Source organism: Paroedura picta, chromosome 1, assembly GCF_049243985.1.
Source record: "Paroedura picta isolate Pp20150507F chromosome 1, Ppicta_v3.0, whole genome shotgun sequence".
In the NCBI taxonomy this organism is placed as follows: Eukaryota; Metazoa; Chordata; class Lepidosauria; order Squamata; family Gekkonidae; genus Paroedura; species Paroedura picta.
This window is the reverse complement of record NC_135369.1, coordinates 158,568,603-158,592,231: the sequence shown is the minus strand read 5'-3', so window position 1 is coordinate 158,592,231 and position 23,629 is coordinate 158,568,603. Positions and strand designations below refer to the sequence as shown.

The 23,629-nt window shown below is 43.8% G+C and overlaps 1 protein-coding gene across 2 annotated transcripts in view; it reads left to right on the top strand.

Moving 5' to 3' along the window:
- EIPR1 (EARP complex and GARP complex interacting protein 1) overlaps nt 1–23,629 on the top strand; it is an 82,052-nt gene that overhangs the window by 42,657 nt on the left and 15,766 nt on the right. For both annotated transcript variants that reach the window (XM_077310119.1, XM_077310108.1), the window contains exons 5-6: nt 14,671–14,770; nt 18,823–18,959. In XM_077310119.1, the coding sequence (XP_077166234.1) occupies nt 14,671–14,770; nt 18,823–18,959 (237 nt within the window). The remainder of the gene's footprint in view (nt 1–14,670; nt 14,771–18,822; nt 18,960–23,629) is intronic.

The window sequence follows — 23,629 nt, the reverse complement described above, 5'->3', positions numbered from 1 at the left end:
TCTGAAGTCTTGTTTTGGTATAAGGAAGTAGATGCTTTCCTATCCAGAATTAATAATGATCCATTGCTGAGACTTGTCAAGTCTTTCACATTTTCCTTTACAACGAAGACTAGTATTTGCTCACGGTGTTCATTCAGGAGGTCTTAACAAAGATGGGTTCTGGTAGAACTGTTTTTTCCTTAGTGTGTGTGCACCAGTGGAAGCAAGGATGTGATGAACAGTCCTTGTAAACCAGGGTTGATTGGCAAAGTTTGAGTCGAGTAGCACCTTTAAGAACAACAAGGTTTTTATTCAAGGTATACGTTTTTTTTATATGCAACTGTACTTCTTCAGATACAGTGTTGGTCTTAATGGTGCTTCTGGAATCCCAACTTTGCTCTGCTATTTATTTTATTTACTAATTGTATGGCAGGTGTTTTATGTAGCCAGGAGATCCTAATATTGTCTGGCAGCCGACCTAGACCTTTGAAGATGGTGTGCCATTGCCTGTCCCCATGTCACAGCCCTGGTATTCTTTGGAGGTCACCCTTTCAAGTGCTAGCCAGAGCCAACCCAACTAGCTTCCAAGATCTATTGGGATTGGACTTGCATGGACCATCCATGTCTGGTCTTTGTTTTGCTGCTGCACACTGACATAGCTGCCCACCTGAATCTATCTTCAGGGTAGACTAACTTCAACTCTATGTATTCTTTGCAAGAATGCTCAAGTTCTTGTGATACATATGTTACGTTTAAGAAGGTGCATACTCCTTAGGTTAAAGTGTAATGTTAAACTGTCATTAACCTGTATAGGAAGGCATCTTCAGATTTACTTCTCTTGGAAGTCCCACAAACCATTACCAACCAGCAACCATAGCTGTTCCATCAGTGGAGTATTGTCTCTCTTCTGTCACCCTTTAAATAGTTATCTAACAGATGGCATTGTCCGAGACTGAAATCAGTCATCTTCTCCTTTTCGAGTTGTGGATTGGCAGTTTTGGGGCATTTGTATGCCTTACTGCGTTTGATATCAAAAGAGTTGGTTCTTATATGCCGCTTTTCCCTACCCAAAGGAGGCTCAAAGCGCCTTCCCATTCCTCTCCCCACAACAGACACCCTGTGGGGTGAGTGAGGCTGAGAGAGCCCTGATATCACTGCTCGGTCAGAACAGTTTTATCAGAGCCGTGGTGAGCCCAAGGTCACCCAGCTGGTTGCATGTGGGGGGAGTGCAGAATCGAACCCGGCATGCCAGATTAGAAGTCTGCACTCCTAACCGCTACACCAAACTGGCTCTCTCTACACCAAACTGGCTCTCTCTATGATAGGGAACAGACACAAAATATAAAGGAACCAGGTCTGATTTTTTTACAGCACCAAACAATGATGAGAGAAGATAATTTGATGATGATAAATGTATCACTGCAGTAGATGTGGAGATCAGGCAGTATTCCATATATTTAGGGAATGTTGGCTGCTCGGTACATTAAAATAAATGACTGATCTGAAACTGAAAATCATGCTTTCAGATAACAGATTTTGGCTTTAAAAAGCAGAAAGTAAGATTTAATATGAAATCTTACAGATAGATTTTGCTGTGTATTTATTATTTATTTATTATATTTATATACCACCCTCCCCGGGGGCTCAGGGCAGTTTACATAAGAACAAACAACAATACATAAAACAATAATTATGATTAATTATTGAGGTAACTTCTGGTTTTCATGTGGATTTTTTTTTTAGGCTGGTAGAAAGAAATTATCTGGAATCCCCTTAATTCTGACCATGCAGTGATCTTCTCTCTTGCATTGACCTTAAGTATTTTATCTAGCCCAGTTGGATAAAATTGTACTGGATTATAAGAAGGAATCTGCTAGATGTTCATGCTAATACAGCGGTCCCCAACCTTTTTGTGGTTGAGGACCGCCTCCGGGGGTGGGGGAGAGCCGGCGGCCCAGGCGCCGTGCACGCACGGTAGCTGCGTCCAAACGCGCATGCGCAGCTGCCGCACATGCACGTTCTTGCCAGCAGAGGACGCAAACGTGCATGCACAGCAGCTCCACGCATGCGCGTTTGTGTCCGCTGGCGTGCCTGCCTTGGCAGCCGCTTCAACAGCCGCTTCGCTCACGGCCTGGTGAGCTTCTCGTTGCAGAGTGGGGGGAGAGGCAGGCACGGCCCAGTACCAAGGCCTTCGTGGTCCGGTACCGGGCCGCAGATTGGGGGTTGACGACCTCCGTTCTAATACTTTCCATTTAGTATAAACCAAAGCCATTGACTTGAACCCATGTAAAATTGCCTTATATACTGAATCAGACCACTGTTTATCAAGGCCAGTATTCTCTCAGACTGCAGCACCTCTTCAGGTTCTCAGGTTGAGGTCTTCCACATACTAATTACTTGTCCTTTTAGCTGGAGATGATGGAGATGGGAGCTGGGACCTTTTGCATGCAAAGTAGACATTCTTCCATTGTGTTACAGCTCCCCTCCCTGGAAGACTGCTGCTCTTTCTACCCCTGAATACTGCATCCTAAACTACCAAACCAGACAAGTATAATATGTCTCCTTATCAACTGCATAAGAAATATGTATTTCAACATTTTGAAGTATTTTTCTAAACATTTGATAAAACTGACAACATGGTGAAGTCCAAACAAGCTTATCAGATGTGAAGTCTGCTTGATTCCAGAATAGGAATGATTGGGTCAGGCTAGAGGTCACTGAAGATAGTCTCAAGAATTTTGGCATAAATTGTGAGACTTTTATTGTTCCTCACCTTAGTTTAATATAAAAAATACAGTATTCCAAGCCTCTTCACAAACTGCTTGATGTTCTTCTGAGTAGCTTTTCATGCAGAAATGAAGTGTTCAATTGGATATAAGCTAGTTTGTAGCTCAAGAGTTCACCTTTAGGTAGATGATCCATAATGGTGCACATGATGAGGGTTATGGGTAGTCAATATGAGTATCAGTACTTAAAATAAAAGAGATAGTGGCTTAAGTAGCTTCTCTCCATGAGACCAGTTCTATACCGAGAAAAGATAAATTCTACAAATAATATAAACTCTGAAAATGTTCACATTTCAGTGTTTCTGCCATCTTTAACCGCTCCTGCGGTATTAAATAAAAGGGTACGGCCACCTGGGGAGGAGTTAGGGCGGGCCCTGTCCAGGATAAAAACTCAGAGGGCCCAATCAGGAGCCGCAAAGCAGCTCCTGATTGGGCCCTCCGAGTGTCCATTTAGGGCCAAGCAGCCAATGGGGAGGCGCGCAAAGCGCCTTCCTATTGGCCCCTCACCAGGGCAGTACAAAATTCCATTCACCCAGCCCAGTCTGGCTGCCAGTCTGCTCCTGACCACCGCAGGGAGAGGAGGTCAGTAGGGTTGCCGGGGGGGGGGGATGAGAACAGAGGCTTGGACAGGCTTCACCAGCCCTTTTCGCCCCAAGTCTGTCCTAACTGTCATGTCCAACTGTAAATTGCCTCAGAACCCTAAGAAGAGTCTCCAGTCTGATTTTCCCTTCACATATCTGAGGATATGGCTCTGGAAAGCTCATCTGTAACCACTATGCCAAAATTTCCAAAGTTCAGTCCTCTCCCACACTCAACAAACATTCCACACCACAGATTCTTGACACCCATATCTCCACACCCATATCCTCATTTGCCACCATGCCACCACAACCTCCCTTACAACACACACATTCAACCCCATGCCCTTACAGACTGGACAACTCCTCCCCTTCCTCTTCCCACTGCCAAGCTCTAGTTCCCGTTGTATTCTTGGAGACAACAGGCTTTGCCCCTAGTATATAATGATGGGCAAAGAGCACTATAGTACTCCAAGGCTCAATGTGACTTGGTTTCTTAGGGTCTAGTGGACACTCTCCACAGAGGTCTTCTTTTTCAAAAAAACCTTCCATTTTGTATTCCATTTGAATTCTTTGAGTTCAAAGGAGAACATAATCATAGTTTACTTTGCTGTATCCAGTAGATTTCTGTTTACCTTGAAATTTTGAATGTAAATATGCAAAATGACTGTTACCATTAACAGAAATTATCCCTCTGCTTCATTTTTGGGATGCAGTGTGTTCTCCCAACTTAGTGGTGCTAGCTGAATATAGCCTTGTACAAGATCTGCAATGGCAAATTTTCTGCGTGAATGTCTTGAGATTCAGTTCAAATTTTATTTATTTAATTAAGTTAATTTAAATTTAAATTAAATTATAACTTCTATGATTCTATGTATGGATTAATACAATATTCATGGGTCAGTGTATAAATCTAGAACAAAAATATTGCTTGAAAAGTAGAATTCTGCTCCAGCTGCCAAATTATCACTTTCCAATCCTTTTGCAAAGAGTCCCTGGACACCCATGCAACTGTGTTTTGCTAACTTTATTAGAGTCTTATCCACCATTAGTTGGATTGGGACATAATCCAAAAAAAATGACTAACATTTATTAAATTTAAGAATCCATTGGTTAGGAGCACGGACTCCTAATCTGGCGAGTGGGGTTTTATTCCACATCCCCCACATGCAGCCAGCTGGGTGACCTTGGGCTTACCACAGCAGTGGTAAAGCTGTTCTGACCGAGCAGTGATATCAGGGCTCTCTCAGCCTCACCTCCCTCACAGGGTGTCTGTTGTGGAGAGAGGAAAGGGAAGGCGAATGTAAGCCACTTTGAGATTCCTTCTGGTAGAGAGAAGTGGCATATAAGAACCAACTCTTCTTCTTCTCCAATCTAGTTTTATAGCAATTTTTTTTAAAGGAATACTTTTTCATATATTATAATCAATCCTGTAGAGCAGGCTTTCTCAATGGCTGTTCGTGAAACCCTGGGGTTTCTCAATAGCCCCAGAAGTGTTTTGCTGATTGGGTAGGAGTTATTTAATGTTTAAATATATATGATCATATATGGTTATGTCAACATGCCCACCCTCTCAAAATGGCCAATGATGGACCTGGAGGGGGGTGGAAAGGGGAGGGACCTCAGTCATAAAAGCCCTTACTAGTCAAGGCTTGTCACATATGGTGGTGATTGGAGTCCAGAGAAGTACTCTTATTTTGACAACTGCATTGGGTGGTGGCAGGGGACAGTGGACTGGTGGATGCCTGCCTCAGTCCAGTTCCCAGTCCAAAGTTTCTGGACTGTTTTTGATGTTGAAGGGGGGGAGGGGTGACAGAGCATGATGTCACATCCAGTGGGAGTGTCTGGGTGATGGCAAGTCTGGTGACATTTGACTTCCATGAGCGTGGAAGGGAGGTATGGCCTGCTGACATGACTTCTCGAAGCCTGAAGAATATTTCAGGGGTTTCTCAACAGTGTAGGAAGGTCAAGAAAGGCCACTGTAGAGAGAAAACAAACCACAGTTCAATGCTGTATCTAAAAAGGGGGGGGAGGTGTTGATTCTTTCAGCTTCCCGTTAGGCATGCTAGTTAGCCACTGTACTTTAAATACATATTGCCACACTGGTCAGAGAGCACACAATAGCTAGAACCCCGAGAAGCACAGATACAGATGGACTCCTTATTGCTTTTTAAACTTACACGCTCTCTCAAGGCTTTTTAAACTTACAAGCTTTCTCATGGCTTAGATGGTATTGTGGTAGTAGCTTCTAATAAGCATTCAGGTTTTCAGATATTTCACTTATTTTCATCACTAAGAAATTCTCTTTCTCACTTCGTCTGTACACATCCTGCACTATTGTTCCTTGTAGCTTTACACTGTGATGGGTGTTGTCTGATTGTTTTGTCTTTATGTTCTATTGCTGCTTCTAAACAGCATTTCTTCTCTGAATTCTTTTGCCACTTTCTCTTTGTGCCAAGTTTAAAGGTCTGTCTTGCCTTCAGAATTTCGCATAAGATGACTGCTTCGGACTAATTTAACACTGCATCCCCCTTTTACTCCTTCCTCTCTCGCTTCATCTTGTTCTGTACTGAGCTTTTTGCTTTCTTTCATGGCAGTACATCACACAGACCCTTCCTTCCTGCTTTTCTTCTGAGTTTTTTATCCCCCCTTGACCCTGTTTTACTGTAAAATGTCTCTGATTTCTTACCTTGGTGATCTAAAACCTCTCAAGATCCAAAACAGAGCAGTTGCTTCTTACATTTCTGCAAAGATTTGCAGAATAATCAAAGCCTCTTCTTAGCTAACTGGGTTGCTTCCGACACTTAATACCATAATCAAATAGGTATCCATTTGATCTTGGTGGAGAGAGGGCAGCGAGAGCTTCCAGCAAAATCCATACCCCAGTGCCCTGTGCTTGTACCTTGATTCAGTATATTGTCAAGAGGAACAGGAGGAGTCCACAATGTGTTATGTATTTCTGCCTGTGAATATAGATTTTTCTCCAGAATTTGGGGCCAGTCTACATGTTCAGAAAAAGTGTATGATTGAACTCTCTTGAGGTCTATAGTGTTAAAGACTGAAGATCAAAGCTTCCATGAATGAAGACTCTTGAGTTCTCAGGAAGTAGGATTCCAGCTTTGTCTCTCCTATGCTAATTTTCTACACACAAAGTGTTTCTCTGTGCTGTACTGTGCTGAGTAACTCCTTGTTCTCCAGGTTCTTTTCAGGTTCTAAGTGAGAGCAAGACCAGATGTGTTCATATCTAGTTAAATGTACAAATCAAAGTGATTTATTAAGCACAATAGCACCCTACACATGCAACAGCAAGTAATCAAGTAAAAGCCTACAAAACATATTATATTGCCTCCCCAGTTTTCCCCCTCCCATCATGGTGAGTGAAGGATACCAACGAAAGCTACAAGGTAGTTGGCCAGTCACTGCAGGGGTAAGAGCATTTTTGGCCTTCTTGTAGATGGTTAGGGCCCTGCCAGAGTTACCAGCTTTCCGCAGGGCCTGTAAGATGGAGCTCTTCCGCCAGACGTATGTAGAGCAAGGAGGACTCATACTTGCCTGTTCTCCTTCAGTGATCAAGCATGAGAGTATAAAAAGTTGAATTTCTTGAGACTGGATGTTCCTCTGGATTTTTCCACCTGAATTGCCTTGAATCTCGCATTAGCTGGATGCTTCTATTGGTTTCAATGTGCAGGTCAAAATTCAGTTCCAGAATTTCCCCACAGCTTACTCTTCCATGTGGTCTTTTCTGACCACAGGTTGGCTAAGATGAGCATTCATTCACATGTATGTGAGAAGCAGAACCATAGAGCAAGATTAATTAATTTCTAACCTTTCCTTTTTCCTCTGCACTATCGTTGCACATTGCTTTGAGCAGCAATTTCTTTTCTTAATATTACTCTCTTCCCCACAACCAATTTTCTAGACAGTCCTTCAAGATACTCTCATGATTGCCTTGTTTTAGTAAAAGGGAGAAATAGGCATTCAATTCAGTTAGATCAGTAAGACTTGGTTTTTGTAAGTGATGAAGAATAAGGGGTTCTTCCAAAAACATCACAAACAAGGTGTATTTGAGGGAGGAATAATGGCATCATCTACCTGGAAGAGACATTAACAAGGGAGAGCAGGTTGTTTGAGGAAAGGATATTACAGTGCAGTCCTAAGCATAGTAAAACTCTCCTAGCCTGGTTGGCTGCTCTGTTAGAAGTACAAAGTTTTCTAGAAATTTTAAAGCAATGGGAGAGAGAACAAAATGTAAATCTGGATAAAATTAAAATAGATGCAAATACTTAAAAGTAGTAAAATTGATTTAGGGTTGATTAACAACATAAAACCTATTGTATTTTAGCATATAATATATTATTTAGCATTTTCATAACATTAAAAAGTATAAGTTAGTGTTCTACACACAAAATTCCAAGTATAACGAATACTATAGAGATTCCTGCAAATTTGTGCACCCTATAATATCTTAGTCTTAGTTTTGTGAGCTGAGTTGGAAGTGACTGCTTGGGAGATGTCAAAATCTGGAATATGCATAGTATTTATGTATTTACTAGTATCAAAGCCCATTTTTAAAATGGGCTTTGAAAGGGGAGGCTGGCAGGAGGGCGTGAGAGGTTGGTCGTGGCTCCCTTTGGCATGCAAAGTCGGCTAAAAGGAGTGGAAGGGCCCCCCTGTGTCAATAGTGCTTTGCGGCCCGCAGGGTGGCTGCAAACCCCCCTCCCCCAGCTCCCTCCCATCAGGAGAGTAGCTACGGGCCGCAAAGCCCTGTCACTGCCTCTCTCTTCGTGGACGACAATAGAGGCCACAGCCACAAGGCTTCTAGCAGGCAAGGAGGGAGGGTGGGAGCTGGAGGAGGAGGGCCAATCAGGGTGGACCTAAACGAACAGCGCCCCAAGCAGTCTCCTCCCAGGAGGCTGTTTCCCAAATATATAAGGGAGCAATGTATTTATGTATTCACTAGTAATAAAGCCCACTGTAAAATAAATACAGCGGGCGCTAGCCGTCCCAAACTGCCGTGGCAGCGCTGCGTGGGCGGTTGGGAAGGGCTGGGCCCCCCCGAACTTCCTCTACCCTGGGTAGAATGCTTCCAAGGGCCCAGGGAGGGACAGGGCCGGCTCTGAGAGCCGGTGACATGGCTCTCAGGGGCAGGGGAGTCAGAACCTGCTCCCAAAGGGAAAAGGGGAACCTGGGGCATGGGGTTGGGGGGGAAGGAAAGCGCTCCCGAAGGCTGGGGATGACGATTGGCGACCGCCACGGGGCCTGGGGAGTGGGTTTCCTCTCCCCCATGCAAAAATGCTCCCCAGGCCCCAGGGATGGCGATCTGCGGCTCGGCGAGCTGCGGATTGCCATCCCCAGGGCCTGGGGAGTGTTTCCCCCCCCCCAGCCATCAGAAACGCTCCCCAGGCCCTGGGGAGGGTGGTCCGTAGTTCGGCAAGCCGCGGAGCGCCCTCCCCGGGGCCTGGGAGCATTTTTCCTTCCCGGCCAGCCAGCGAAAAGACTCCCTGGGTCTGGGGAGGCGTTAATGGGTAGATGGCAGGGGCCAGCGGGCCTACCTTCACTCTCGGCAGCCAGCAGAGGAATGGCCACTGTGGAGCGAAGGTTAGGCCTCGTGGGGGGGGGGTTGGGAGGCGTTTTGCACCTCCCAATTAGTTGGTGTGCGCGGCTGCTGATTGGCAGTTTGGGGCCCTCCACTTGTCAGTCCAGGGGAAGGGGCCTATCGACACCCTTCCTCATCCCGGACAGGGCCCGCCCTCAGTGCCCTTACTGCTTTATTTATTCCATTCCTCTAGGAGTGGTTAAAGATGTATTTATTTATATTTTGACTTATATACCACCACACTCAAAGACTCTCTGTGGTTTACAGCCCGGCTTCAACCATACACCTGGCAGAAGAGCTCCATCTTACAGGCCTTGCAGAAGGCTGGTAACTTCGCCAGGGTACTTAGCTCTTCCTGGAGCTCATTCCACCAGGTCGGGGCCAGGGCCAAAAAAGCCCTGGCCCTGGTCAAGGCCAGGTGAATATCCCAGCGGCCCGGGACCACCAGCAGATTCATACCCGCAGAGCGGAGTGCCCGTTGGGGGGCATAGGCAGACCAGCGGTCCTGCAGATAGGCTGGGCCCAAGCCGCCTATAGCCTTAAAGGTTAAAACCAATACCTTAAACTTGATCCAGAAACACACTGGTAACCAGTGCAGATGTCGTAACACCGGCTGGATGTGAGCCCTCCAGGCTGCACCAGTGAGGACCCTAGCATCCGCTATACAAAAGGATTGCTGTCCAACCTCTTGTTACCTCAACCCATTGTTTCCACCAATGGGATTGGAGGAAAGACCATATTTTCTCCTTGTTGTAAAGGAAGAATTGGTGACAGGAGAGAAGTGTAAACAATGTTGTGTGCCTTTTCCAAAAATGTGTTGCTGATTTCAGTGACTATGGAGAGTATGCAAATGTCCATAGCTGAAACATACTGAATTTGATACGGGGGACACAATCAGAAAAGTGAGACAGACAATTGGAAATATGGGATTGGATGCAGGAGGCAAAATCTGCAGCCAAAAAGTAGAGTAGGGCATAGTCTGTATACAATTGGTGTTGAAAAATATGTTCCTTTGTGAAATATTATAGGAAGATTACAGGCCAACTACAGATAGTTTGGCAACAGAAACAGAAAGAGATAAACCAGAATATGTGCTCTCAAACACCCCTTGAAACATTGAATGAGATTAAGCATGTAAGAAGAGGACCAAATAAAAACAATCACAGAAATCCAGGGCACGAAAGGGCGGCAAATAGAAAAGAGTGATCAGGCATCTCAAAGGTACCCTCAGGGGGGATGAGGACAGTGATAGAAGCCCCTTGGATTTGGAAGCCATAAGATCAGTGAGTTCATGAAGGTCAGTTTAAGTGGAGTGCAGAGGAGAGAACCAGCTTGTAGGGTTGCCAAGAGAAAAGCTGGAGATGGAAGAAGGTCAAGAAAGCAGCTGTAATGTTGTTAAATGTTTAAAACACTCCACAGTTACTGTGACCATCTTTTAAAATATATACACACACACACACACACACAAAGGGAAGGTAGAAAAAGTTTTTGGGGTGTATGTGGAAATCCCAGTTAAATTATGACTTAGTGGTAAAATTCCATGTGTTAGCCTATTTTGTATAGTTGGGGTGAATCTAAAATACTATTCCAGTCCTCTCCAAGGAAAGGCACATGTAATAACTGGACCGTATACCTTAACAGTAAAACTGTAATGAAAGTTTTGGCCTTAAAAGTTTTTGGCTCTTCTGTTTCCAGAACTCGTCTTTTATCTATCTGCACACTGATTTTCACCCAGAGCCCACATTTGCATTTGCCGTCATCCAGAGAAGCCATGTGACTACTATATACCCATGGCAGCACCCCAGTAAACCCGTACAAATAAAATATAAGATGTAGCTGAAGGGTTGTATGTCTCCTTAGCCAGACCTTGTATATCTGGAGTGAGTCGAAGAGCCGTCCCTCTTTGCCTTCTTGCATGAAGCGCAATATCTCAGGAAAGAGAGTGTATGCCAAGCCCCCCCCCCCCCCCCCCCGAAAAAAAGAAAGACAAGCTGGCTGTGGAGAAAGAGTAAACTGAGCACCACCGTACTGACCAGCTTCTTCTTTTCCTGGGTGGCCACCGTGGGGGTATTTTGACTTTCTCTTTGCTGCAACCAGAGTTCTGGAATGAGATTGCAGAGAAGTGGGGGGCCAGAGAGCATGCACCTTTACTTCTATCCCTGGAAGGAGGCCCTCAGCTCAAAGTGGCTTTCAGCTTATCCATCTTCAGTCACTGCAGCATTTCAGGGAGAGGACTGTCATGACAAGGTAGGAACTTGAGTGCTTGAGAGGGCAGTTTCCCTTACCTACCAGTCTTTGGATTGCCATCACCAAGATGGAATTTTATCCGGGCTTGTTTACAAATGGCTTGGGGCACCAGTAGCAGACTCTGTGCATGTGCAGAGGCCCTCATCTCCCACTCTCCTTTCTCCATTTGCCCGTGAACAAGCAGTCCTGGCACATAGGTGAGGCACTTTGAACAGGGTCAGCTTACTTAAAAGAGAAAGAACTGTGAAGTCCACAGTGAACATTCTAGGTGTCTTTGCAATAGAAAAGCATTGCTAAGGAAGATTTGCTACAAGAGGCATAGGGTTCATATACACAATACCCCCCTCACACATTTTGTGCAGCAAAACACTTTCCCACAGAACACAGTTCCTTATTTTCAAAGTAAATCCAGAGCAGAGAGTTGACACCCTGGTGCCAATGAGCTGGTACAGCCATTTGGCCTTTAGGCAAAACAGCCAAGCAAATGCAGATACTACTAGAAAGAAGCAGAATATCCTGGGAACCAAAGGCTGGGGGGAGGGAGGAAATAATGGCTAACAGCCACCAGAAAACCCAAGCAAGGTATCCAGAAGAAGCAGGCAGGTAGCCCAAGGAAGGGGGCTGCATGACACTACCTCAGCATTCTTCCAGGAGAGTGGGTATGAACCACCGGCACTTAGGGAAATGAGGCTGATGATCCTGTATTATGATGATCCTGTATTATTTCCCTCACTTTCTCCTTAGCATGACCACCCTGGGCCACAGAGCTTGAACACCACTGACCAAATATTTAGATCTTTCAACCCTTTCTGTCCCAGCCTGGTGAAAGTCCCTTAACCCATTTTGATTTTGGGAACTGAGACCCATGTGGGACCCTGGCTCAGCCCACGTCCTTCTGGCTTCATTGCATTACTTATGTTATTGCAACAGCCATTCATCCTGCCAGTTGCACAAATAGTTATCTCCTTACAGGAATCTCATGCCCACTTTGCTGACAGTTTGAGCATTTATGGCCCTCCCTCTGCAAAATAATGTTCCCAGGAATCTGGGGACACTAGGTTGAACATCAAAGCATCTTGTATCTAGCAGGTATGACAGGGACCACTTGAAAACTACAAGTCATGGGGAGAAGGCCCTGCTGCCTGCTTTCCTAGAACATGGGGCATGCATGCTTGTGGAAAGGAGATGGTAAAAAATGACACCAAGTATACGATACTTTAATAATTTTAGTAAAAATGTGAATTTAACGTTTTGTTAGATATTCATCAAAGGATTGGTTGTTTTATCAATTCAATGCAAAACTTTAATTTTTTTAAACGAGAGTCCTATAAATGTGCCATGTGAATATATAGAACTTCCATAGTAAATAGATTAAAAGATTGAACTCACATAGGGAGGAGTGTGTTTCTTATCTTGAAAACGAAATTCTGATATGCCTAAGCAGTTAGTTGATGTCTATATTACAGGCATTGGTCTCTACCATTAGTCTATTGTAATTTGCAAGTCTGAACAATTGTACTATAAGTGAATTATTTTATATATATTAAAAAAGAACAGTAATCTTCATTTTCACTATAAATCCTGAAAAATTACTACAATTTCATCTATAAAAGAATGAACTATGAGATCCAATAAAACATATTAACAGGAAAGTAAAATGTCCACCTTGCAAGGGCACATTGAACGTTCCTGGAACTTTTATACTTCTCTCTAATTAGTCCTCCCTTCTGTCAGTTTTGTGGCACCTTTTTCTTCTAGGTCAGAGGGTTTTTTTTAAAGTACAATAATGTTTTCCTTTTAAAAACTTTACCCTCTTGTTCATACATCTCAAGTGAAAGGTACCCAAACCAAAATCACTGGAATGAGCATGCAAGGGAACAACTTTGAATATCATCTGTCATAATAATCGTTAAATTAAATAAGTTAACAACATTTAAAGTGTTCTACTTTATCCTACTAATGCATACATAGACCATCTTCTTGCCCTAGGGAGTGTGGAAGGCACTTCCTTATGTGTTTGTGGTCAGTCACTGATTTTCAGCACATCTCTCACCAGCTTCAGCACTGTATGTTGAGTACCATTCTGTAGGGTTCTTGACTCTCATTAAGAACTTTTCATGGGGCAGCGGGTGGGAAGGAAAAGGCAAGGATGTCCCGTTTGTAGCTAGTCCCTGATTTTTCTAATTTTATATGTCTATTCCCAGATTCCCACCGATTATTGCAGAGTTCATCTGTCTTTGGTGAATCCTGAGCAATATACCCAATTTGCGTGGGGTGTGGCAGAGCGGGCTGGGACAGAGGGTGGTGCACACAGCATGTTTTCACCAGCGGTCTCAGCATTTGGAGCAGGTGGATAACAGAGCCACCATCTCTGAATGGGCATGGTGGTATCTGGCATGGGCTCGGTGGCGTGGCCACCCGCAGCCCCTCCTGTTCTGTGGTGCCAGGGGGCAAAGGGAGCGTTGGGCCGGTGGAGAAGTGTCGCCCTCGGCAACCAGGGTCATCTGCAGGCTGGCTGTCGGTCAGGTGAGCGGACGGCCAGGGAGGGCACGAGCTTTAGAGGCCAGCCCCATCAGGGTGCGGCCCAATTGGGCCGGAATCAAACTCAGGCAGTTTTCTTGGGGCCAGACACACTCCACCCTCAGGCCCATTTCAGAAATTTATGAGGGAACCATGGATAGATAAGGATATCAGACATTTATAAAATGCAACATCTTTGCTGTGTGTTTTGAAGTGTCTAGATGGTTTAACTTGCTTTTTGAAATGAAGACTGATTACTTTCAGGGTTGCCTACCTAAACCCGTCATTTCCTTTAATGCCTTTTTGTTGACAGGATGCTGCTGTTTAACTTATTAAACAAGGTTCCTTCTCCCCCCTCAACAGGTGATAATATTGGAAATACAGTTCATTTTTTACATGGACCGGGAAAGAATTCCAGCAATACCCAGTTGCTGCGTGTTGCCAGTGATGCAACAGTTTATTAACTTAGGTTGAAACTAAGCCAATGAGCCTTTATTTATCCAGCTCTTTTCAACAATTGATTATGATTCATCATTAAGACAACTAATCTTGATAGTAAGGACTTATCTCAAGAGAACGGAATAAAGATGAATGGGAGTGGGGTAGGAGTTAAGGGTTATGCTGATAGGGTGGAATAAATGAGGCCTCATTTTACCATTTCTGTACGGGATAATGGAGAGGGAATGATCCTTAAAACTCGCCAACTTACACTATATACCCATCTATTCATGGGATAAGAATAACAAATTAGTTCATTTCAGTCTCTTCTCAGTGACACACTTTTACTTTTTTAGCTTGGCTCTATTATGATATCCATCTGTAAGCCACTTGGAGAGAAGCAGGTATAATTTTCACAAATAATTCCACAAAGATAGTTATCTGAAAGGCTCCCAATGAAGATGACTTGCATATTACATTTTTTTTTAATTGTCAAAAGTTCATTTTTGCATTTGTATGTTTGCAGTGTTTTATGGGAACCAATGGGAGATGGCAAAAAGCTAATTTCTCTGGCGGATAATCACCTACTTCTATGGGATTTACAAGAAAGTTCAAGCAAAGCTGTGGTAAGGTGGCTATATAGCAATTTCCAGTTTGTTTTACTGATCAGCTGCTAACACGTTTAATGATGTTGTGAAGAGCCCTGCGTTTCTCCATCCTCAAAGGGAGCTAACAGATATTTATTAAATAAGGGACATCTTTTTTGACACTCATAACATTGTTTCAGAAACTATACTTGCTCATATGAACAGCAGAACATTCGTAATTTGGGTGCAAAACTTTTCTCTATCTTTTCGTGGCTTTGGATAATCCACTTTGGATAACCAGCCAGCTACTTTTTTTTTTGCTTTCTCTATTGCCAGGGTTACCTCAAATTGTCTCCTTCTCCCCCTCTCCCTTGCCAAGTGTTGGCCGACTCCTTTTCTAGAGTAACGTCTGCTTGCATGCTGTGATCAACATTCTTGTCTGATTGAAGTGTCAGGTTTTCACAGGCATACTTAGCATTTCCTCCCATCCCTCTTGCCTCCCCTGGGCTGCTCTGCCTTGCCTGCCTTTAAGGTTCTTTGAATGTTAATTAGGCTTTCACTGTCCTAGGCACTCTTTTTGCTCACAATCTCAAAGTTGCCATATTTCTCCTTAATTCCAATCTGTATCAAATATAAGCATTTCCTTTGGGTTGTTCTCTAGTCTGTCACAAGTCATGCTGTTTAATTAAAAAAAAAGAGAGAAAAGAATTTTCTACTGAACATTAAGTTCTGGGGCTTTCTTGCCTGCTTTTTGCTAGATTCTGTTTTCAGGAAGTTATCATTGCCTTATGCCATTAATTTGCTGCACTCTTCCTCCAAATTACTGTTATTCCCAATTAACCCTTCACTTTGCTGGAATATAGCTGTTACTTTTCCTACAAGTAAAGGTTTGTGAAATGTCTTCTTTTAAAAAAAAATTGCATCCAGGTTCTACACTGTGAAAAGGTTAATTTTCTGCCATGCTTCCATTATGCAAATTAAACTGATTTGTATATATTTTGCTTGTTCTATATAATCCTGTTCATCGTGGAGACAGGTGAAGAGCTATGAGGCCACTAAAGAAAATTCTGTTACATACCACCTTCCTATTCCACAGGCTTCTAATGTCACTTGGTCTTACATGGTTGCAAATTGTCCGTAAGCTTTGTGTGTGATATAACATTATGTGTGATGGCGGGCACTGATGTAACATTAGACATGATTCAGACTCCCATGAATTTATGGTTGCTCCTGTCCCTCTGCTCACAGAGGAATATAGTCCCCAGATAAAGATTCCCAGCAGTGCATGCCATCCATTCTAACTGGCCCCCTTCCCACTTCCAGTTACAAAAGATTAATCACCTGCAAAAGAGTTCTTTGGAATCTTGGTAATTCCTAATTATGTCTTGGTGAGGTGGTTAGGAGTGTGGACTTCTAATCTGCCGAGCCAGGTTTGAATCTGCACTCCCCCACATGCAGCCAGCTGGGTGACCTTGGGCTCGCCACAGCACTGATAAGGCTATTCTGACTGAGCAGTGATATCAGGGCTCTCTCAGCTTCACCCACCTCACAGGGTGTCTGTTGTGGGGAGAGGAAAGGGAAGGCGACTGTGAGCTGCTTTGACACTCCTTTGGGTACAGAAAAGCAGCATATAAGAACTAAATCTTCTTCATGCAGTGCAGCATTCAAAACATGGCACAACATGGCACAACATACCTTTGGTTAACTTAAAATTAAGTTATCTCGCAGAAGTACTTCTAAAGAGTCAAAAATGGGGAAATTAAGTAGTGGACAATAAACTATTCTAAAAGAGATCAGTAATGCATGTCTAGAAATGCTTTGAAAATGTACATATTGCTTTGATATTCAAGCAAGTTCTCCTAATGCAAGATGCTACTGTCCATCATTGCTTCATTTCTGGCCTAGCCTCCAGCATAATTGTTTTTAGTGCTCACAGGTCTCTTCCACTAGCATTCTCCAGTGGATGGTACATCCCCATGCTAGTAGATAAAGTGAATGCTAAAAGAGCTGAATGTTGTACCTGGCATTGTCTGAGGAGCAGAGTGCCAAGATGTAGGCAAGGATATGTAGCTCCAGTAGTAAGCCAGCGCAGTTTTGTTTGAAACATAGTACCCCACATTCTTAGGAGACCAAGTTTAATTTGGGGTTCTTTTTGTCCACTGCTTATCAGAGTGCCAAGTTTGAAGCACCTTCAACAACTTAATTTTTTTAAATCTAATATAAATATTAAAAACAATTTAAAGTAATTGAAATGATTAAAACAAATAATTAAAACAGTATTAAAACAAGAATCTGCAGGTAGTGGTAGGAAAAATTAAATAAGCCATTAATGGAAAATAGACAAAATAAGATGCAGAACATTGAGCCTCTTGTGGCGTGGGGTGGTAAGTTAGTCAACATGCTGTCTGAAGCTCTGACCATGAGGCTGGGAATTCGATCCCAGCAGCCGGCTCAAGGTTGACTCAGCCTTCCATCCTTCCAAGGTCGGTAAAATGAGTACCCAGCTTGCTGGGGGGTAAATGGTCATGACTGGGGAAGGCACTGGCAAACCACCCCGTATTGATTCTGCCAAGAAAACGCTACAGGGCGTCACCCCAAGGGTCAGACATGACTAGGTGCTTGCACAGGGGATACCTTTACCTTTACTTTAAGATGCAGAATATCTGTCCAGGACAAACACCATAAAGCATTGCATTCTCTTCCATGTGTGGATGGAAGCTGTATAGAACATTGACAAGCCTTCCAATCACCTTTGGCCAACAAGATTTATTAGAACAGTTGCAGATACACTTACTGACTTCTTGCAGTGACCCTTTACCAGTCTTGTGCTAGGGATTTGTGTAACATCCTGGTAGGCCCAGGGTCAGAAGTAGAGCAGATTTATTTATTTCAAGCACAACTCAAGAGCATGCCCTCAAGGACTCAACACTTTGCTATAATTTTAAACCAAAAATATTATTTCTGGTTTTATTCTTTATTACAAACTGGAAACACTAGCTGTAAAATATCTACCAGTAAGAACCCCTCCAAATCCTGATGAATCAATTAGCATTTAGGTTCATAGTCTGCCCCTCTCCAAACAGTCTTGCGACAATTTAAGAATTAAAAACCTGTGCAATGAAAATTTCAAAAGCTTAAAATTCATCAATCTAAAAAAATAATTAAACTTAGAAGTTAAAAACATTCTGTCAGGTTCCCCTCATGGAAATGAATAACAGGAGTCGGTCGTATGGTTATTTTATTGTTACATGATTTTATTACTACATTGCATTGTTTGAAAATGTTTTAGGATGGAACAATGTCAACACCGCCGCGGTGCCGCGGACTAAATAAAGCGGTAAGGGGTTCTGGGGCGGGATGAGGGAGGGTCCGGATTGGACCCTTCCTCCGGACAGACAATCGGAGGGACCAATCGGCAGGCACGAAGCGCCTCTCGCCGTGTCAGGACGCCAACCGAGAGAGCCGCTGCCATCAGACCGCCGCCCGAGGGAGGCCCTGCCACCCGAGGGAGCCCCTGCCGTCAGGCCGCCGCCACGGAGCACCTGCAATACTGTAAGTATCTAGCACCCGCTGTATTGGTCATACAGCGGGCTTGATTACTAGTATAGAAATAATATATTTATTATTAAACATTCTGCCCTGACCTGGATGGCATAGGGCAGCCTGAACTTGAAAGATCTCAGACGTTAAGCAGGGTCACCCTTGGTAGGGACTTGAATAGGAGACTACCAAGGAAAGCCATGATTGCTGTGCAGAGGCAAGCAATGGCAAACAACCCCTGTTAATCTCTTGCCTTGAAACCCCTTCAGAGACAGCTGAAGTTAGGTACAGCTTGTCATAGCTTTCCACCACCACTTACATACTTAAGGAAACTTTCTGTGCTCAACCGAACAATGTAAAACCTGTGGACAAGAACATATATATACGTTTTATAAAACAGAGGCCTGACAAAGGAATCATGTTCAGTTCCCCACTGTTCTGCTTGGGGTTTTCTGTTAAGTAATGTATTCTGTATAGCTGTGAGAACATTGCATGCCCTTTCCCCCCATTCATTACCTCTTTCCCGCTCTCTCTCTCTTTTTAATGTACAGCTGTCAAATTCAGCTGCACTGGAAGGAAAAGGACAGTTAAAATTTACCTCAGGGCGATGGAGTCCCCACCATAATTGCACTCAGGTGGCAACAGCCAATGACACCGCTATCCGAGGGTGGGACATTCGAACCATGAGGTAACAAGTATAGTGTCAATCCTTCTAGCCATTATTTTGCGAGCTACTCTGGGGTATGTGCCTGTCATTGATTTGGTAGACTATAAAAAGGCCTGACAGTGACTTTTTCCTAGTTTTCCCCTCCTAACATATTTGCAATCCTGTAGTTCTGCAGCACTCCCATTAATTTCAGAAGGGTTGGAGAATCTGTGTAAATCTTTCTAGACTGCATTGTTCATCTGTGCAGTGCAGTCCAGTGTGGAATGATTCTGTACTGGCTTAAAATCTGATGTCGCTTTCCCAAAATATCAGTTTTGCATTTTGGGGCATGGGTTTTCCGTCTGTGTTTGGTTTTGACTGTATCTTTTAAGATGACGTACCAGAAGTGTCCACATTATTAACAGCTGGTTCCTTGGCACTTATTTAGTATTGGGGCGCCAACATATCAACAGTCTGAATGCCAACCAACCTGATGCTCCAGTGTAAGAAACACAGGACTTCTTTCCTGCTCCAGTTGTGATTTTGATAAGCAGAGAAGTGATGTTGTGCACATCTGTTGCCATGACGACAGAGGTCTGTGCAAGCTTTTTTAAGATACAGCTTATCCCCTTAGCACATAGTAATTTATCACTAGCCTCAGAAGACGGATGTCTTGTAATAACCGCTGCTGCCTTAAAGGGGGAGAGGACTTTAAATTTAGTTTTATGGCTGCGGCATGCTCATGTGTGTCGCAAATTGTTTCTGTTGTTTCCATTTAAGTTCATTTCATACCCCCAAATCTGATTTGTTCAATTATGAAATGTTAAAGATATATATATATATATTAAAAGTAGAGTCTTTCAGTTCCGTGACACTCACTCTGCCAAAATTATGTCAAAGCCTAACTTTAGTCCTGTTTGCTAAATCTGCAGTAATAAATCACAAGTAAAGACCCATGCCTTTGCATGAGTTTGGGGAAGAAGGATTCTTCCCGCCATCTCAAGCATTAGGCAGAGTAGCTTTTTAAAATCTGGGAGGAGTGGTTTCAGTAGACAGTAGATCACACTGCGTGTCTACCAAGGGAATTGTGGCTTATGTATAAACACAATAAAGTAATCTGCTTCCTCCCCCCCCCGCCCCTCACCACACTAGTATTTTATTCTGTTAAAATTGATTTCTTCTTTCCCGTAAACAGAAGCAATTTGTCCATTGTTGCTCCTTGCTCCCTCGACCATTTTAATAAATTTTAAAACAGGTAACTCTCTCTGCAGCTTTAGGTGTCGGGAGCTCACACAGAAAACAAAGTTGACATTGAAGTAGATTTCAGTTATTCCCTTCCCCACACTCAGTCATTCTGCACAGAGGAGATGATCGGCTAGGGAGTTATGCCTCCCCCCCCCCCCAGCTGATCCTGGGTAAACAGAAGAACAGCAATGACCAGACCTACTTCTAATTGGGAGTTGTAATGGATGTGAAGCCGAAAACTGGGGACTGAAAGCTGTGGGGTGACTATGGAGCATCCCAAATTAAGGAAGATGAGTCTCTTCCTTCTTATGTTTATATATATTTAATACTCTCCCCAATAAAAGTGCATGTGCAGACAATCCACTTACCTTACCTCTGCAGAGCTGACAGCTGCAGACTCTGGGAGCTGCTCCAGGCCTGGTGCCAGCAGACTCTGGGAGACACTCCAGCTGGGCTCAAATGTGGGTGGCGAGACTTTGGAGCCATGCTAGGTTTGGGGGAGAATGGGTTCCCCCCTACGAGTCTTACAGAACCCTCCACTTGTCCATATATCTAATTCTCAATGTGGCCCCATCTGCAAATAATTAAATCTGTGGATGGGGGCTCTGTAGAGAGAAGGACCACCTGTTTACAAACTTAAGGTAACCTCTGGTTTTGCAGATAAAATATAAAAAAAGGAAAATCAGAGGCTTCAAATAACCTGTAAGCTAGAAATTCAGTCATAGAACACCATTTTGAACGCCTGGCACCAATGATAGTGATGGGAAGTTGCCACACTCAGACAGCAGAGGTATATGTCGATTATCTTGTCAGAGCTGCTGATTCCAGCCACCTTTATCCCCTTAATTCAGGAGGAGTGTGTGCGTGCTGGAATAGCCCCAGGGTTCAAGGTGTCAAAGCCACAAGGATGACTAAAAACGAGTAGAGCAGTCCTGGGACTGGGAGAGCATTCCGGCCAGCATACTGTTAGAGCCCTAGCTATACCTGGAGAGGTGTGCAGGGATTTATGGCAGCCTAAAACTTGATAAGATATTGGTAGGAAGCTCACTCCCCACCTTCCCTTGCAGCTGCCAGAGCTGGCCTCCTGGGGCTGCCCCAATTGGCACTCTGTCAGAGTCCCAAGAATGGATGGAAAAGGGAAATAATTGTTTTTAGCTTGCCTGAGGATGTTTGCAAAACTCAGAGTCCCCTTGCTTTTTGAAGCTGCCTGGAAAACAAAAATGGAAAAAACTAACCCCCCCACAATCCATTTGTTTCATCCTAAACTTCTGCATATGGCTCAGGTGGTTTCGGAGCACTTCCAATGCCTTTGCAGCTTGTCTGCAGGGCTGGCTCCTCTTCTCTCTTCTAGGCCTCTAAGACTGGAAGAATAGAAGGGCGGCTGCCATGCTTATTAGAAGGGGCACAAGACCTGTAGTTGTAGCTGTGTCAATATTATTCAGTTACATGTCTTTAAAAATCTTAATATTTGAAATGTTAAGACCCGTGGATGGAGCTTACACTAGTATCACCGTTCTCAGAATCAGACACTTTAATATCATAACTGCCGAACAAAATGCAGGGCTGCAGAACAGAAGATCTTGATGCCAAAAACGTTGTTACCCTGTTCTGTATAACGAGACCTCAGATGGCCCATGGATCTGCCCTGCTACCTTCCCCTGGCATAAGACGCCTTGGGCTGGCATTAGTGCAGTACATCCACACAATTTTAACATTTTGTGGCTGTTTACTGATGGTTAAATAACTAGGAATTTTTATTAGCAAAGAAGATCACATTGGGCTACATGTCTGTCACTTTCATCAGATGCAAAACAAGTCTTTCTCAACTTTCAGAAACCCTTGAAAATTCCTCAGGCTTCAAGAACCCCAGAAGTAGCACAGTTGTGCAGAATATGGTTGGGAAGCATAGCTGTGTGTACAGCCACCTGGGGCCTCTTCCCTTTCCACTCCCTCCAAGCCCATCATTGGCTATTTTGGAAGGAATGGGGGGGCAGATCGTCATGACCACCCAATGGTCATGTCACCCAATAAATGCTTAACACATTTTTAAAAAGATATTTAAAAATTGTTTAACTTCCAACCATTCAGAAAGCCTTCTAGGACCATCAAGAAACCTCAGGGTTTCATGAAACCCTGGTTGAGAAAGAAGTGTTGATTCTTATATGCCACTTTTCTCTCCCCCCAAAGGGTCTCAAAGTGGCTTACAATCACTTCCCTTTTCCTCACTCCACAGCAGACACCCTGTGACGTACTGCAGGTGACGTAGGTGAGGCTGAGAGAGCCCTGATATTACTGCTCGGTCAGAACAGCTCTATCACTGCTGTGGCGAACCCAAGTGCACCCAGCTGGCTGCATGTTGGGGTATGGGGAATGAAACCAGGCTTGCAAGATTAGAAGTCCACACTCCTAACCAATATACCAAGCTGGCTCTCTTAAGAAAGCCTGAGCTAATCCCTCAGTCCCATCCATCACAGAGCAGGGAAAACTACAGGGGGCACAATTGCTGTGGAATTACTGTCCCCTTTCCCTAGCACAGATGAGGGGGAAAGGGAGGGGAGACGATCTTGTAGTGTAAGGACTTAAGATGCTTTTTCAGAGAGAGGGTCACCAGAAGCAGGAGGTTGGTGGGAAACAAGGTGGTGAATATCTCAGCTACTACAGTTCTGTTGCCAGCATGCAAGCTTGGACTTGGCTTCAACACAAGTGCCTGTGGACTGCCTTTATGCCCCATCCCCCACTCATATCTCTGACCAGGAAGAGAAGACAGATACACTGCACAGGCATTATTCTGTCTCCTTTCATTTACCTGCAGTTGTATTTGATCCCATTTATTGGAGAAAAGAGATCACTTTCATTTCATTTCTTGCTGTAAAAAATAATAGGAACTGATGCTAATTAAACAAATATACGTAACCTTCCTAAATATGATCACAGATTTTTGGTTTTTCTAATTGTGTAATCTGTGTCTTGGTTCAGAATTATTCTCTCTGTTCAAGGGTAGCCGTGTAAGTACTATAGTTGTACCTATGGCCACTATTTACATTAAGATAATTCGGTTTACAGAGCCTCTCGTGGCGCAGAGTGGTAAGGCAGCAGAAATGCTGTCTGAAGCTGTCTGTCCATGAGGCTGGAAGTTCAATCCCAGCAGCCAGCTCAAGGTTGACTCAGCCTTCCATCCTTCCGAGGTCGGTAAAATGAGTACCCAGCTTGCTGGGGGGTAAACGGTAATGACTGGGGAAGGCACTGGCAAACCACCCCGTATTGAGTCTGCCATGAAAACGCCAAGGGTCAGACATGACTCGGTGCTTGCACAGGGGATACCTTTACCTTTAATTAGGTTTAATACTAGTAATACTACTAGATTTAATATTTACAGCAGTAAATATCTAGAAATGCAGTACTTGTCAATGACAGAGGAAGTTGTCATCATATAGTTGCCCTATAATCCAATCTGGCATTCTTCCTAT